This window comes from Pelodiscus sinensis, chromosome 28, assembly GCF_049634645.1.
Source record: "Pelodiscus sinensis isolate JC-2024 chromosome 28, ASM4963464v1, whole genome shotgun sequence".
Taxonomy (NCBI): Eukaryota; Metazoa; Chordata; order Testudines; family Trionychidae; genus Pelodiscus; species Pelodiscus sinensis.
Genome location: NC_134738.1, coordinates 11,468,855 through 11,483,969, shown reverse-complemented (window position 1 = coordinate 11,483,969; position 15,115 = coordinate 11,468,855). Strand labels below are relative to the sequence as shown.

General features: G+C 55.2%; 2 protein-coding genes across 4 annotated transcripts in view; both read left to right on the top strand.

Moving 5' to 3' along the window:
• The window catches only part of PPP3CC (protein phosphatase 3 catalytic subunit gamma), a 288,696-nt gene that overhangs the window by 52,054 nt on the left and 221,527 nt on the right, over positions 1 to 15,115 (top strand). The window lies entirely within an intron of this gene.
• The window catches only part of BMP1 (bone morphogenetic protein 1), a 99,104-nt gene that overhangs the window by 60,756 nt on the left and 23,233 nt on the right, over positions 1 to 15,115 (top strand). For all 3 annotated transcript variants that reach the window (XM_075910889.1, XM_075910890.1, XM_075910891.1), the window contains exons 8-11: positions 8,133 to 8,248; positions 11,028 to 11,130; positions 13,332 to 13,448; positions 13,655 to 13,800. In XM_075910889.1, the coding sequence (XP_075767004.1) occupies positions 8,133 to 8,248; positions 11,028 to 11,130; positions 13,332 to 13,448; positions 13,655 to 13,800 (482 nt within the window). The remainder of the gene's footprint in view (positions 1 to 8,132; positions 8,249 to 11,027; positions 11,131 to 13,331; positions 13,449 to 13,654; positions 13,801 to 15,115) is intronic.

Here is a 15,115-nt window from a genome sequence, read left to right as displayed (position 1 = left end):
ATTTAAATGGCTGCCCCGCTCTGCCGATCAGCTGTTTGTCGGCAGATTGGGGCAGTCTGGACGCGCCGCGCCGACAAAGAAGCCTTTCTTGATCGGCACAGGTAAACCTGGTTTCACGAGGCATACCTGTGCCGATCAAAAAAGGCTTCTTTGTCGGCGCGGCGCGTCCAGACTGCCCCGATCTCCCGACAAACAGCTGATCGGCAGAGCGGGGCAGCCATTTAAATTTAAATGAAGCCGCGATTATTTTAATCGCGGCTTCATTTCCCTCTGCCGATCTGGCTAATCTACATGCCTCCGTCGACGGAGGCATGTAATCTAGACGTACCCAGAGCGTCTAGACAACATCCAGTTCTGTTGACAAAGCAAGCTGCTTTGTCAACATGAGAGTGTAGACGCAAAGCACAGTGTAGATGCAATAACGCCTTCTGTGGACAGAACTCTGTCGACAAAAGGCGTTATTCCTCGTAGAATGAGGTTTACCGCCATTGACAAAACTGCTGAGTTCTGTCGACGTTATTTTGACAGAACTCGGCGGTAATGTAGACGCGGGTATAGTTTTGTCGACAAAAGTCCACTTTTGTCGACAAAACCCTGTCGTCTAGACACGCCCTTGGTGACCCTGAGTTCTTATGTTATGGGAACAAGTAAATAACTTTTCCTTATTCACTTTCTCATCAGTCCACAATTTTATAAACCTCTGTCACATTACCCCTTAGTCTCCTCTGTGTTATGCTGAAAAGTCCACGTCGTTTTAATCTCTCTTCATATGGGACCTGTTCCAAACCCTTAATCATTTTTGCTGCCTTTTTCTGAACCTTTTCCAGTGCCAAGATATCTTTTTGGAGATGAGGCGACCACATCTGTACGCAGTATTCAGGATGTGGGCGTGCCATGGATTTATATAGAGGCAATAAGATATTCTGGCTTATTCTCTTTAATGATGCCTAAGGATCAAGGGGAAAAGGACAACATAGAAGCCAGATATACTAGCCTGCCCTGATACATTCGTATTATTACTGGTATTCCAACAGCATCCAAGAGCCCAAGTGAGGGCACTAGGTGCGGTACATATGTATAAGCCAGGGCCTGCCTTAAAGAGTTTGCAGTCTAAATAGATGAGGCAGACAAAGAGTTGGAAAATGGGGATGATTATGCCCCCCTTTACAGCAAGCGAAGCAAAGTACAGCAAGGCCCCCCCAGCGAGCGCAAGAGTTGAGCCTTTTTGACCCCAAAAGGCCTTAACTCCATGACCCTGCTGGTTGAAATGGTTCAAATTTTGAGATTTCCACCCAAACAAAAAATCATCTGAATTTCAAATTTTTGACAGAAAAAAACGATCATTTTCCCCCCACCAATTCTCCCTGGTTTCAATCGATCCTGACAGATTTCTTTTTTTTTTTAATGTTTTCAAAATGTTGGCAAAGGTTGAAACACAAGTAAATAGTAAACCCAAAGGGAAAATGAATGGTTAGAGAGTGTTTTCAGAGGAGTAGCCGTGTTTCAGCAAAAACAGCGAGGAGACCGGTGGCACTTGAAAGACTAACGAATGAATGAGGGCATAAGCTTTTGTGAGCTACAACTCACTAGCCCTAATAATTTTTAAGCTTTAAGGTGCCATGAGACTTGTTTTTATAGAGAGATTGAAAAAACCCAAAGCCCAGCTCAAATACACACAGAGCCCTGCAAATCTGCAGATATCTGGGGCTCGTTTTTGCAGGTATGGCTGTGGATGCACATTTGCAGATATCTGCTTTCTATCTGCTAATATGGATGCGGGCATCCATGGCTTGTTTTTGCGGATGTGGGTGTGAGTACGAACATACGTTTTGTATCCGCGCAGGGCTCTGCAGATACGCCCGCCGTGACTCCGCTTGAAATGGGGCACGCAGTACCGGTGTTGTTTTATTCTAGCACACCCACATGCCTATTTGGTTTGTCTCCTAGCTGCATGACTGAAACATCTCTGGCGAGGCAGACTCAGAAGGGAGTTCAGAGGGCAGGGAATGAGTCAGTGACCCTCTGGGAGCAGACTCACAACCTCCATAAGCTGATCCCGGCGCTCCAGCCCTGTCCTTGCGTGTTATTCCCCTGGTTCTGACATCATGCTCGGAGCTGAGGGTTTCCCACTGCTGTGTGAATGGAAATAGCATGACGTAGCCCAAGTCTGAGAGCCCTGTCTGGGCTGACTGCTCCCAGCCTCATCAAGGCTTGGGGGACCACCCAGCCATCACTGGCTGCGGCAATGAAAGAGATATCCAACACGAAGGCAGGGAGAAATAGTCAAGAGAAGGGCCGCAGCGTGTGAAACTTCTGGTTCCCATTTGACTCCCGAGTCCTTTTCTGGCCTGGAGATGCCAGACACCTCCCCCCCCCCCGCCCCCCAGCCTCCCTCAGTCTCTGTGGTCACGGAGAGGATGAAGGTTTGTAAACAGAATAGGCTTGTTTTCCCCCGAGGAGTCCAGGCATTGCAGAGGGAGTGTTTCTGACGGGAATGATGAGTCAGTGCCGAGGGATACGGTAGCACTGGCGGAGTTGCGGGCGTGGGAAGCACAGAGCTCGGAGAGCCGGGAAAGGCTGCAGGTGTGCCGGCCGATTTGTGTGTAGGAAACTGGCGTCTCCCTCTTATTTTGCCTGGCTCTCGCTGGTGCTGATCACTTTTGGGGACCACTCAGTCTCCCCTAAATACTGTCAACACCAGGATGAAAATAAAGAGGATACGAATCTGCCGAGTTTCCCCCAGATGGGCTTTTTCTGCAGCTGTCTCTGGACCCCAAAGTCGACAAGCTCTGTTATAATCCTTCCCCATTGCCCCTTACCGGTGGCTGCAGACAGAGGATTTCATGGAGAACCAAAGCACCTGTGAGGCAAACAGAACGCGGCTCTGGAGTGCCGCCTGCAAAAACCAGCCAAGGAGACACATGCCAAGCAACAGTTTCCTCCCCCAACCCCAGTTAACAGGGTGTTAGAATCATCGAATCCCAGGGCTGGAAGAGACCTCAGGGCAGCGAGTCCAGCCCCCTCCCCAAGGCAGGACCAACCCCAACTCAGTCATCCCAGCCAGGGCTTTGTCAAGTCAGGACTTCAAAACCTCCAGGGATGGAGATTCCACCCCCTCCCTAGGGAACCCAGCCCAGTGCTTCCCCACCCGCCTAGGGAAAGAGTTTTTCCTAATCTCCAACCTAGACCTCCCCCACTGCAACTTGAGCCCATTGCTCCTCGTTCTGCCATCTGCCCCCACTGAGAACAGCCTCTCTCCATCCTCTTCGGAACCCCCCTTCAGGAAGTTGCAGGCTGCTCTCAAATCCTCCCTCACTCTTCTGTTCTGCAGACTAAACAAACCCAGATCCCTCAGCCGCCCCTCCCAGGTCATGTGCTTCAGCCCCCTAATCATTTTGGTCGCCCTCCACTGGACCCTCTCCAATGCGTCCACATCCTTTCTGTAGATGTGGCCTCCCCAGTGCCGAATAAAGGGGAATAATCACTTCTCTAGATCTGCTGGAAATACTCTTCCTAATGCACCCAAAGATGCCATCAGCCTCCTTGGCTACAAGGCCACGCTTTTGTTGATGGGGAAGATCGGCTGGCAAAGAGCAGTCAGTCTCCAGTCTGCCGCTGGGGCTTCCCGCAGGCTTCAGAGCAAGTGTCTTCCATCTGGTTTCCCTGACATCCCTGGTGCGATCAGCGATCAGCCATCCGAGCTTTGTTCTGCAGAGGCTTTGGCAGCCGTGAGGAGGAGGCTGGGGTAGACACCGGGAAATCTCCTAACGAGTTCTAATCAGCTGCCTCATAAGACCATAAGATCGGCCACACGGGTTCAGACCAAAGGTCCGTCCAGCCCAGTATCCTGTCTGCCGACAGTGGCCAATGCCAGGTGTCCCAGAGGGCGTGAACCAACCAGGTAATGATCAAGCGATCTCTCTTCTGCCATCCATCTCCACACTCTGACAAACAGAGGCTGGGGACACCATTCCTTACCCATCCTGGCTAACAGCCATTGATGGACTTAACCTCCATGAATGTATCTAGTTCTCTTTTAAACCCTGTTATAGTCCTAGCCTTCACAGCCTCCTCAGGCAAGGAGTTCCACAGGTTGACTGTGCACCGTGTGAAGAAGAACTTCCTTTTATTTGTTTTAAACCTGTTGCCCTCATTGCGCATGGAGCTGTACGTACACACAAGAGGCGGTCCCTGCCTCACAAGGGGCTCACAAGGTCAATAGACAAGGCAAAGGAACAATTAAGACCCCCCCCCATTGTACAGATGGGGAGCTGAGACACACAGTCAGTAGAGTTACCCCCAGTGCAGCCTGAGGTCTGAACTTGGCCCAGTGAGCCAAAGAATGAGGCTGTGTAGGAGCTGGATTGCCTGGGTTCTATTCCTGCCTGTCACTGGCTGGGTATGAGCTGCTCATTCCAGCGTGCCTCAGTTTCCCCATCTAGGACATGAGGGTAATACCCAGATGTTTGGGCTGAAGGGAGCAGGTTGCAAGGCAGAATTCATCCATGTGTGCAAAGTGCTCCAGGATCCAAAGGGCAACGTTGCTAGAAACAGGTAATGTATTTACAGAATAGGTGCTATAGTGACCGAGGCGTTGCAAATGGGTGTAATATCTAAGTACCCTGCAGAGAACAGACCGAGAGCCAGAAATCAACACAGACCGTGCCTTGGGACAAGAGCAGACCCCGAAGAAACCCCTGCTGCTTAGAGATAAGCTGTATCGTGGAATAAAACGAAGCACGTGGCTTATTTTTGCCACTTTTGCTCCTTTATCGTGGAGACAGAAGCCTGCAAGGAGGTTTATTCTGCCCACGAATGGAAAAAAGTTAGAGGGAACATTGGTCAACATGGCCAGTATTTCTAAGGTTAGAAACCCAGCAGGGAACGTGATTATTAAAAAGAGCCTCAGCTTCCCTCTTCCCCAATTTTGAAATGATTTTTACATTTCACCTTGCTCCTTGCTCCTTGGAGGCACGCCCCCCAGGCTGGCTTCACACCCAGGGAGGCTGTCTTGGCCCACGAACCGTGATATTGAAAGGCCTCTAAGCTTCACCACAGCTGACTGGGTGATGTGGCTTCCAGATGGGAACACTGGGCTAGCTCCAGACAGTGCTAAGCACTAAACCTGTCACGGGCCCAGCTGCAGGGAGTGGCAGAGTGGGGGGGCAAGATTCCTGCCCGGAGGGAGGCGGGACGGGATTGACAGCCACCACGGGGGCACTAGTACGGATGCAGTCCCTGGGACGCCTTAACTGGCATTTGGATGTAGCTCACACCTGGCTGGGTTTGCGGCAGGGCTGGCCTGACCATGAGGCCTCAGGTGCCGGACTGCGGGGGGCGTCACTAGGACCCCGAGTGTAGAACATTGTGTCTGTGCTGGTGCAGATGTATCCTCTCTGCTCTCGATGCACGGAGATGGGGCAGTGCTGGGCTGGAGGAAGGAGGGCACAAGAGACATAACAGGCAGGCAGGAGAAATGGGGGCGTCATTTGAGCTCCCCGCCTCAGGTGCCATAATGTTGTGGGCCGGGCCTGGTTTGCGGCTCTAGCTTGGTGGCTATTGGAACTGGAAGGCGGGGGAATTGTTCCTGGGAGAACTGCTTTGCTGGAAAGGCCGAGATCGGAGTGAGAGGCAGAGAGGAGGCTGGGGAGGGACCGCGACACGAAAACTCTCGTAAGGTTTCATTTTCCATCCTAAAGTCGGAACTTCAGTTGCTGTGGCAACAGGGCACCAGGTTGGGTTTCCATGGCTACTTGGGCACCTCAGTCCCGGCTATTGATTTAATTGGAGAGGCCTCTTAAAAAGCCAGCGCTGCTGCGTATCACTCAGATTGCAACCCAGAGACACAAGAGGGAGATTTCACTTGGAGCGACAACAGCCAGAGGGGTTGGGAGCCGGGGGGGGGGGGGGGGGGGGTGTTCAGCATCAGGTTTGCAAGTACTAACCTGTGCAGGGATGCAGGGTCAGCGCCCACCCCAGGTGACGGAGGCCGGCTAAGGGGGATAAATTGCCCCTGTGCGATGTGCTGTCTGGAGGGATGGGATCTTTGAAAGCCGCTGGTGGTTGAGCCTGGTCCAAGCCTCCCGGAACTTTGCATTCAGAGCTGAACTCGGCAGCCGTGGGACGCCGGCGTCCGTGAAAGCTACCATGGGGCAGCGCGCGCTGCTTTGAGCATGCCGGAGACGCGTGTCTGCAGTTCCTGGGAGCGTGCGGTGATGGGCTGTGTGGCCCTGCAGAGAGGGCCCTGTCCTTGTCCCCGGGATCAGCCCATCTTCAGTGCTTGTTGGTCCATTGAGCCATTGGTCTCCCTCGCCTTGTGCTCCCTTGGAATGGGACTCGGGGTCGAAAGGAGCTTCCTGTCCCATCACGGCCTCAGGAGCCGTCTTTACCCATGCACAGCTGCTTGGGGACCTGCAAATTTGGGGCACCGCTGGGTCTTCATGTCCACACACCCGCCTCTTCCTCTCCCTGCTCTGTGGCGCCGCTTCCTCCGGAGAGGAGCTCGTTTCATTTGCTTTCACAAGATGCCATTGGAAGATGATAAAATCCCATCTCTCCAAAACGTCCCCGCTGCCATCGGGCACAGGGGCACCAGTTCAGCCGGGCTGCGTAGGGCCCTATAAATCCTACGGACGGCCCTGCGGACTGTCAAGAGCTGCTGGGCCCGCCGAAGGAGGCTGGTGCCCCCAGGGCAGCGGTGCAAAAGCTTTGGGGTGTTCCTGGCACACAGGTGCGGTTTTGCAGCAGGACCACCGACGGGTCAGAATGCTCAGAGACAGAGCCCAAGCAGGCTGGGGGTTTCTGAGGCTCCTTACAGCTCTAATCCCCTTCCTGTCTCCCAACCGCCCCCAGCCCTGCGGCCACTGTCCTCTCGCACCAAGCTGTTACTCCCGCACCTCGACTCCAGCTCTGCCCTCCACCCACTCCACGGCTGCTCTTCCTCCCTGTACGAACCTAGCCTCTCTGAACGAGGGTTGTAATGATGAAGTCGATTAACCGAGAAGCAAAAGCTTATAGGAGAATGCTACAGACTACACGCATTTCCCTTCCCCCCCGCCTCCCTTGCCACTAAATTTTTCAGCAGGCTGGCCAACAGCCTGGCTCACTCCTGGCTTGCGATGGGTCTGGGACCTACTCCCGCTGCGGTTCTGCATGTAACGTGTACTAGGAGCCAGGCGGGCAGGCAATCTGACTCAGTTTCGGCTCATGCCATGTCTGGGACCTACCCCCACTGTGGCTCTGCATTTAAAGTGTGTTAGGAACCGAGCATGCAGGCAATCGGAGTCAGTTTTGGCTCATGCCAAGTCTGGGAGCTCAGATCCCCCCCCATACAGGGGCTGCTGCCACCCTACGCTGCTGCCTCTTTATCAGAGGCAGCAACACAAGGTGACAGGCAGCCGGTCTATGAGGGGAGCTGGTTTTTAAACGGGCTCCCCTCATGGACCAGCTCCTTCCTGGCACCCTGCACTGATCCAAAGGCAGCAGCGCGAAGTGGCTGAGGGCTCCTCGGGAGTGCCGGAGCGCACTGGCTGCCGGCCCCACCCCCGGGGGCTGGAGAATAGTCGCCTAACCGATAAGAATTCATGAGGTTACTCGACTATTCCGTTAACCGATATTTAACATCCCTACTCATCGATCCACCTGCTGCTGCTAGCGGTCCCCAGCCTCCTCCTCCCCGTCCGCCCACCCAGCTCCTCCACTTCCACCCCGTTTCCAAGCCTTGGCTCGTGGTGCCCCTTCCGAATCCATGCCGGTAACAGTAACACGTCCCTGCGTGCCTCTGCTGTGACCAGGCGAGACACTCAGTCCGCCGGCCTGGACCCTGCTCTCGGAGGGCTGCAGGTGGAAGGATCAAGGTGTGGCTTTGGGGAGGCAGGTGGTGCTGGCCCGGGTAGCGATGCGTTAGGTGCAAGTGGCTTGGATCTGTAGCTTCATCTCTGCTAGGTCCTCTGTGTGGGGCCTTCCTGGGGCTGGAATTGGGGGAAGACTGGGATAAGGTTCTTTTCTCTCTCCCATTTGGATGCCTTGCCCCCCAAACCCTCTGCCTCTCACCCCCTTGCCTGGCAGGTTGCGGGGGGCATGGGTGGCTTTCCTGCTGGGTTTAACCCTCTTCCTTTTCCTGTTGTTCCCAGCCTGTGGAGAGACCCTCCAGGACAGCCAGGGGAATTTCTCCTCCCCGGAGTTCCCCAACGGATACCCTGCACACATGCACTGCATCTGGAGGATATCGGTCACCCCTGGGGAAAAGGTACCTGCTCGTTGTCGCCCACCCTGGCCCAGGGGACGTTAGCCCTTTCTTGAGTCTTATGCCCTCAGGTTTCACCAGATCCCTAGCAGCTTGGGATGGGAAAGGCCTGTCCAGCGTGGTTGAGACCCTTTTCCACACTGCCAACAAGGGATCCCAGCTAGATTGGGGTTCTGCCCTGTAGCCTCAGGCCCGAGGAGCCGGGCAGGGCGGTTCAGCCCCCACCCCGCCCGGCCATGTGCCGCTCGTTGCCCACAGCACAGCCGCTCCTGGGATAGCCCCACGTCTACACCAGCTGGGGACCAAACCAGCCTTGTGGGCCACCCCCAGCAGGGGCTAGCACAGCCGTGTGGGCAGTTCCTGGGGGCCTTGCCAGCCCGTGGGAAATCTCCCGCGGGCCGGGGGGACACAGCTGTTCGCAGCGGGAGGGGATCAGCAGGGCTGCTGGCAGGTGCGAGGTGCTGGGGGGGAGGCCGGCGATGGGCACTGAGCCCCTGCGATTTTTCCCCATGGCTGCTCCAGTCTATGGGGCTCCCCGCACATCCGTGGAGGGGGACTTGGAAAGATCTCCCCCCCCCCCCCAGTGATCTGCCGAATGAGCCAATCCAGAGCCCCGCTGACGTCCCTGGGCAGGCTCCCAAGATGCTCAATGAGTGTTAGATCGAGTCCTTGGTGCTCCTCTCCTGGTTCAACTCTTGCTCTTAGACCCATCTAGAGCCTCCCTCCCCCACTCGCCTGCCTTTGGCTCATGCCAGCCGACGGCTCTCTCGGCTTTCCCACGTCAGCAGCGAGGCAGGCTCCTTGCTCTACCTCGTCAGTGCCTCTAGCTGCCGTCTCGCAAGGCAGAGCTCTGCGGGACTTTGGAGAGGAACCCAGCTCCGACACTGCCCGTGCGGGGGGTGCGGTGAGATCTGGAGCCAGGCTCTGCCGTCGGGGCCCTTTTCTAGCCGGAGGAGTTAATCAGCAGAGCTTGATACAAAGTCATGATTGCCTGCGTTTCATTCCAGCCTCTCGCAGTCCTCTCACGGGAACCTTTGCTTTCCTGGGGGGCTTATAGAATCATAGAACCGTAGAGCTGGAAGAGACCTCAGGAGTCATCAAGTCCAGCCCCTGCCCTAAGCAGGACCAATCCCAACTAAATCAACCCAGCCAGGGCTTTGTCAAGCCAAGACTTAAACACCTCTAGGGATGGAGACTCCACTACTTCCCTAGGTAACCCATCCCAGTGCTTCCCCACCCTCCTAGTGAAATAGTTTTTCCTAATATCCAACCTGGACCTCTCCCACCACAACTTGAGCCCATTGCTCCTTGTTCTGCCATCTGTCACTACTGAGAACAGCCTCTCTCCATCCTCTTTGGAACCTCCCTTCAGGAAGTTGAAGGCTGCTCTCAAATCCCCCCTCACTCTTCGCTTCTGCAGACTAAACAGACCCAAGTCCCTCAGCCTCTCCTCGTAGGTCATATGCTCCAGCCCCCTCATCATTTTGGTTGCCCTCTGCTGGACCCTCTCCAATGCATCCAGGAGAACCTCTCTAGCCCGGCACTCTCTGATCCGGTAACATCCATGGTCCGGCATGATTTTAGTTCATCTCATGTCCACTTAGCATGGGTGTGGCCCAGTTTCTCACAGCCCCATAAAGTTTGTTTATAGCCACCAGGCCTGGCTCCCAGCGTTCTGTGCTGTTATTTAACTCTAATTTAACTTCCAAGAGCCCAGTAAGCAGTGAAAGTGCTGGGAATGCTGCTAGACAATATTGCTCTCCGGTGGGTCGGCAAATTCTGGATGCCGGTCCAGTCCCGAGGTTGCAGGACCAGAGCGTTTAACCGGTAGTCCCCACCTCAAACTCAAAGGAAACTCCACGCCAGCCAGGGTTCAGTTTGTGTTTCTGTCCTTTGTTTCCACCCAAAGTCCAAAGCTAAACCCCGAATGTGCGGTCCCCTTTGGACACTGGCCTGTGTTGATTGACAGCTTTCCCCAGCCGGCGGTGGAACTTGCCAGGGATGCTGGCAGTAGCAGAGGGGCCTCGTTCTTGCTGCGGTGCAGAGGTGCAGCTTTCCAAAGTTTGGGCCTTCTGATCACAACCCACTGGGGATTTGGGCTGCCTGACTTGTGAGCTTCCTAACTGGAAGTGCCTTCATGGGCCACAGTTTTCACGCCGTAGTGAGCACCCCCCTTCTGCACATTGGGCAGAGGGTGTCTAGTTGCTTCTGGAAATGGGCAGGTCTTGGATCAAAGTGGCTTCCGGGCACTGACGTCCTCTAGACATCTGAGATGGTGGAAAGAGCCTCGGCTGAGCAGAGGACGCGATGGGTTCGTGACTCCACCAAGCGGAACGTAGGGAGGTAAAAACTCCTAAAAAATAGTAACCGTGTAACTGATTACAATGAAATCAGTTACACGAGACCAGCAAGCTCAGCCTCGTGGGAGTTTAACCTTTAACCGGGACCAACCAGCATCATCTAGTCAGTTAACTGGTTAAACTTCGGCATCTCTAGTGGAAAGCCCTACTGCTGCTCTTGGGTTCAGTCACCCACCCTCAAAGCCTGTCGGAAGGACATGGATGGAATGGCATAACGAACCCCGGATGGGTTTGAACCTGGGAGCTGGGTACAGGCTAACACTACATCCATTATAGAGGTAACTCTGAGCTGGCACCAGTAGTAGGCTTTTATCCTGTCCTAACCTAGCTATCAGAGGGGGAGGAGGCACTCACTTAGCCTGTGTGTTATCCTTGGGTCCTTGCACAGGGGGTGTTTAACCTCTGCTTGTTTTCTCTCTCAGATCATCCTGAACTTCACGACCATGGATCTATACCGAAGCCGGCTATGCTGGTATGATTACGTGGAGGTGAGAGACGGGTTCTGGAGAAAGGCCACACAGCGAGGTAACCAGCAAGAATCTTTTAGGCCCTATGTTGTGCTGCTGGAACTCAATCTCTATAATAACCTCTTCCTCCACCATTAACTCCCAGCTCTCCCTGCCCGCGTTCTCCGCCTTTTCTGCTTTATTTGCTTGTGGCAAGGAAGTTTCCGCAGTGATGCTGAGTGGTGGTCACGCTGTCAGCCAGAGCGGGCAGAGTAATTAGTGTTTTGGGCTTCTTTTTCCTCTTTCTCACCCCGGTGGGGTAAATGGGGTTAATCCCCATTGACATGAGTGTGAGATAAGAAACGCAACCGGAGAATCATAGCGACATAACGCTGGAAGGAATATCAAAGGGTTGCCTGTGGCAGTATTTCTCCGCGACCGGTCTGTGGACCTGGAGGTTTTTCGCCTTCCTCTGTAGCATGGGGTACAGATCACGGCTGGAGGATTCTCTGCATCTTGGGGTCTTCAAACTATTTGAAGGCTTCAATATCTGAGATATAGGTGAGAGGATTATTCTAGGAGGGGGTGGGTGAGATTCTGTGGCCTGCACTGTGCAGGGGGTCAGACTAGATGATCATAATGGTCCCTTCTGACCTTAAAGTCTATGAGTCTATGAGACCTGAGATCTCCCTCACAGTTCAGGAAGGTAGCCGGCCGGTCTCTGGTATCAAAAAGGTTGAGAAACGCTGAGTAGTCCGTCCCGAGAGCCGAGGCAGCGTTCGATCTATCTAGATCACCTCCGACAGGTGTTCGTCTGACCCAGGGTGGGCAATAAGTTTTGCAGGGGGACCACTTCATGAATTTTGGTGCATGGTCACGGGCCAGGCCCACCCTCCCCAGAAGGGGCGGGGCCTCATGCAGAAAGGGGCGGCTCCCTCTAGGTACCACAGGCAGGGGGAGGAGATTTTATGCGCTCCCCCCACCCCAAGCCAATCGGGACCTAGAGGCAGGGAAGTGCACAAAGTCATTCGCTATTCAGAGTGGCTGGTGGCACCCTCTAGGTGCCGTGCATCCTTAGCGGGGGAGGGAGCCACCGGCTGCTTTGAACACAAAATGAGTTTGTGCACTTCCCCCCCCCCCCCCCCCCCCCCGGTTTTGATTGGCCTGGGGGTGGGAGAGCAGCAGGATGGACAGCGGGCCAGATCAAATGGCTTGGCATGCCGGATTCAGCCAGGGGCGTATCTTACCTATCCTAGTCTAACCAGATCCTTCCCCCATGTTCACCCGCATCTTCCAAGTGCTTGGCAAATGAGCACATGCAGCATTGGAGTGACCCCTGCATGTGACCAATTGCAAATGACCCGATTCATCCACACGCCCCATCTGGCAGGCAGGCGGGGCAGTCTCCCCTTTTTGGGACAGAGCGGCTCACACCGAGGCATGACGGGCCAGATTTTCCACCCCCTAGCGTGCAAAACTCTTTGGAGAAACCTGCCACTCGGAGACTTGCTGAGGATCACACAGTGAGCCAGTGCTGGGAACGGGGCCCAGGAGTTCCTGATCGCTAGTTTCCTGCTTGACCATTAGCCTGCACTGCCTTTAAAAATGGCTGGCTCCAGCTTATGTCTGCACAAACCATTTTCAACCTACATACGGGCCTTCAGAATTCCTTCCCCCAGAACCCCACATTCTCAAGGGTGGCAGAGGGCAGAACAAGGAGCAATGGTCTCACATTGCAATGGGGGAGGTCTAGGTGGGATATTAGGGAAAACTCTTTCCCTAGGAGGATGGGGAAGCACTGGGCTGGGTTCCCTAGGGAGGAGGTGGAATCTCCATCCCTAGAAGTTTTGAAGTCCCGGCTTGACAAAGCCCTGGCTGGGATGATGGAGTTGCGGTTGCTCTTGCTTTGGGCAGGGGGCTGGACTTGATGACTCCTGAGGAATCTGCCAGCCCTGGGCTTCTATGTTCTAAACTGGGTTTCCCCAGAGGGAGCCTTTCTGGTAACTTGCTCTAGCCCCAGAATTTGATCTCTGCGACGATCACATCGGTGCTCCCCAGAACGCTACTTGCCACGTCCCCCGCTGGAAACACCAGGAACGGCCGGACGCCCATCCAAACTGGCAGCGTGCCCGTGTCCGCCAGGCCTTGTGGGAAAGCGAGGTTGCCTTGCCAACTGTTTTGCTCCCCACGGGTGGTGCAGGCAGCAGAGGGCCCGCGCCACTGCCGGCCCGCAGGACGTGCTGCGGCGAGAGACCCCGTCAAGCACGTGTCCTTCTCCAGGCAGGTTCTGCGGGAATAAGCTCCCCGAGCCCATCATCTCCACCGACAGCCGCCTCTGGATCGAGTTCCGCAGCAGCAGCAACTGGGTCGGCAAAGGGTTCTTCGCTGTCTACGAAGGTACCGGGGGCCCGGAGGGGTGGGAGGGGGCCGGGCGGAGCAGGGGGAGGTCTCCAAGGTCCCTTTTCTTGGGAGAGGGCGGATGAGAATTTTGCTCTTGGGAATGGGCCTCCCAAATAACTTTCTCCCAGTGGGCTCCCCGGGCCAGGCCCCAGCACAGCGTCCCCTCTCCTGCCAGGAAACACCATCCCCCCCTTCCCTTGCAGCCATCTGCGGGGGAGAAATGAAGAAAGACAACGGCCACATCCAGTCTCCCAACTACCCTGACGAATACCGGCCCAACAAGGTGTGCACCTGGAAGATCACAATCTCCGAGGGCTACCACGTCGGCCTCACTTTCCAGTCGTTCGAGGTACGGGCTGTGAGTGTGCGCAGGGGCTGGGGTAGCACCCCAGTTAGGGGGCACGGAGCCTTGACTCTCCCAGCGGCCCCGATCCTCAGACATGCCGAGCTTCTGGGACTGAGCCCAGTGCCTCCTGGGATTTGGCCGTGATGATCTCTAAGCCCCTCGGATGCACTAATTAGTTAATCTTCCCAGCTGCTGGGTGAAGGGGCAGCATTGCCAAGTGGATAGAGCACTGGGTGAGGCTTAATTGCTTTTCATGGCTGTGCTGCGACTGACCTTGGACAAGTCACTTTTCCCTCTCTGTTCCTCAGTGTCCCCGTGTGGGAGTAATGATCCTTTAAGCTTCCTGGAGGAAAAGCCCCAGGTAAGAGTTGAGTATTGCCCTCTTCCCCATAGTAGAGCTGTTAGAGAGGGGAAGTAACTTGGCCAAGGTTACTCAGTGGCTCAGTGTCGGGATTACAGTGCAGATTGCTTCATTCCCTGCCCGGTGTGCAAACCCCTTTGGAATGCCTTTGGCAGCACTGGCAGTCTGAGTCCTGCATCATGCCTCACTCGTGTTAACAGCAATTCCCAGCAGGCTGCTGCAAACGCATCCCCTCCCGCCTTTTCACAATCCCCTCTTGCCCAACTGCACAGCAACAGGCTCCCTGGAGTCATCACAGGCCATAAGCGAACCCACAAACTTGAGTCATCCGGAGTCACACACACACATACACACACCCCGGGCTCTTCCCATTACAGCAGCATTCCTGCTAACCGAGAAACCTACTGGCAACCTCGCCTGCCCGCGCTCAGAACTTCCCGCCCGACGTGGCGAAATTTCCTGTGGCCTGAAATCAGAACGGCCAGTCGGCATTTCCAAACATTCCCACGCACCCACGTGGCCACGGCTCGGGGCTTCTCTCGACACCGCCCGGTCGCGGTGCTCGGTCGGGAAGCAACGCGGTTTGACTCCTTGATCTGCAGCGCAATGCGGCGTGCCGCTCTCCGTGAAACAAAGCCTGCCGAACATTTTCCCATCTAAACGATCTATCGCCTCGGCACGTCCTCGCAAACCGTGCGGATGCCTTCGCGCCGGAGGCTTTCCTGCAGTAACGAGTGGGTTTCTGCCCAGCTCAGCTCCGCAGCCCTGGCTGGAGGAAGGCTGCAAGGGATTGTGGGAAGGGCCGTGGGCATGGCCGTGGAGACGGCCTGACTGCAGCTCGGTGGCCGTCCCTGCGCGAGCTTTGATTGGGCTCACGCGCTAAAAATTGCAGTGGAAACGGGAGCGACGCGAGCAGCCCATCTGAGTGCATAGCTGGGATCTGAGCAGGGCTTGTGT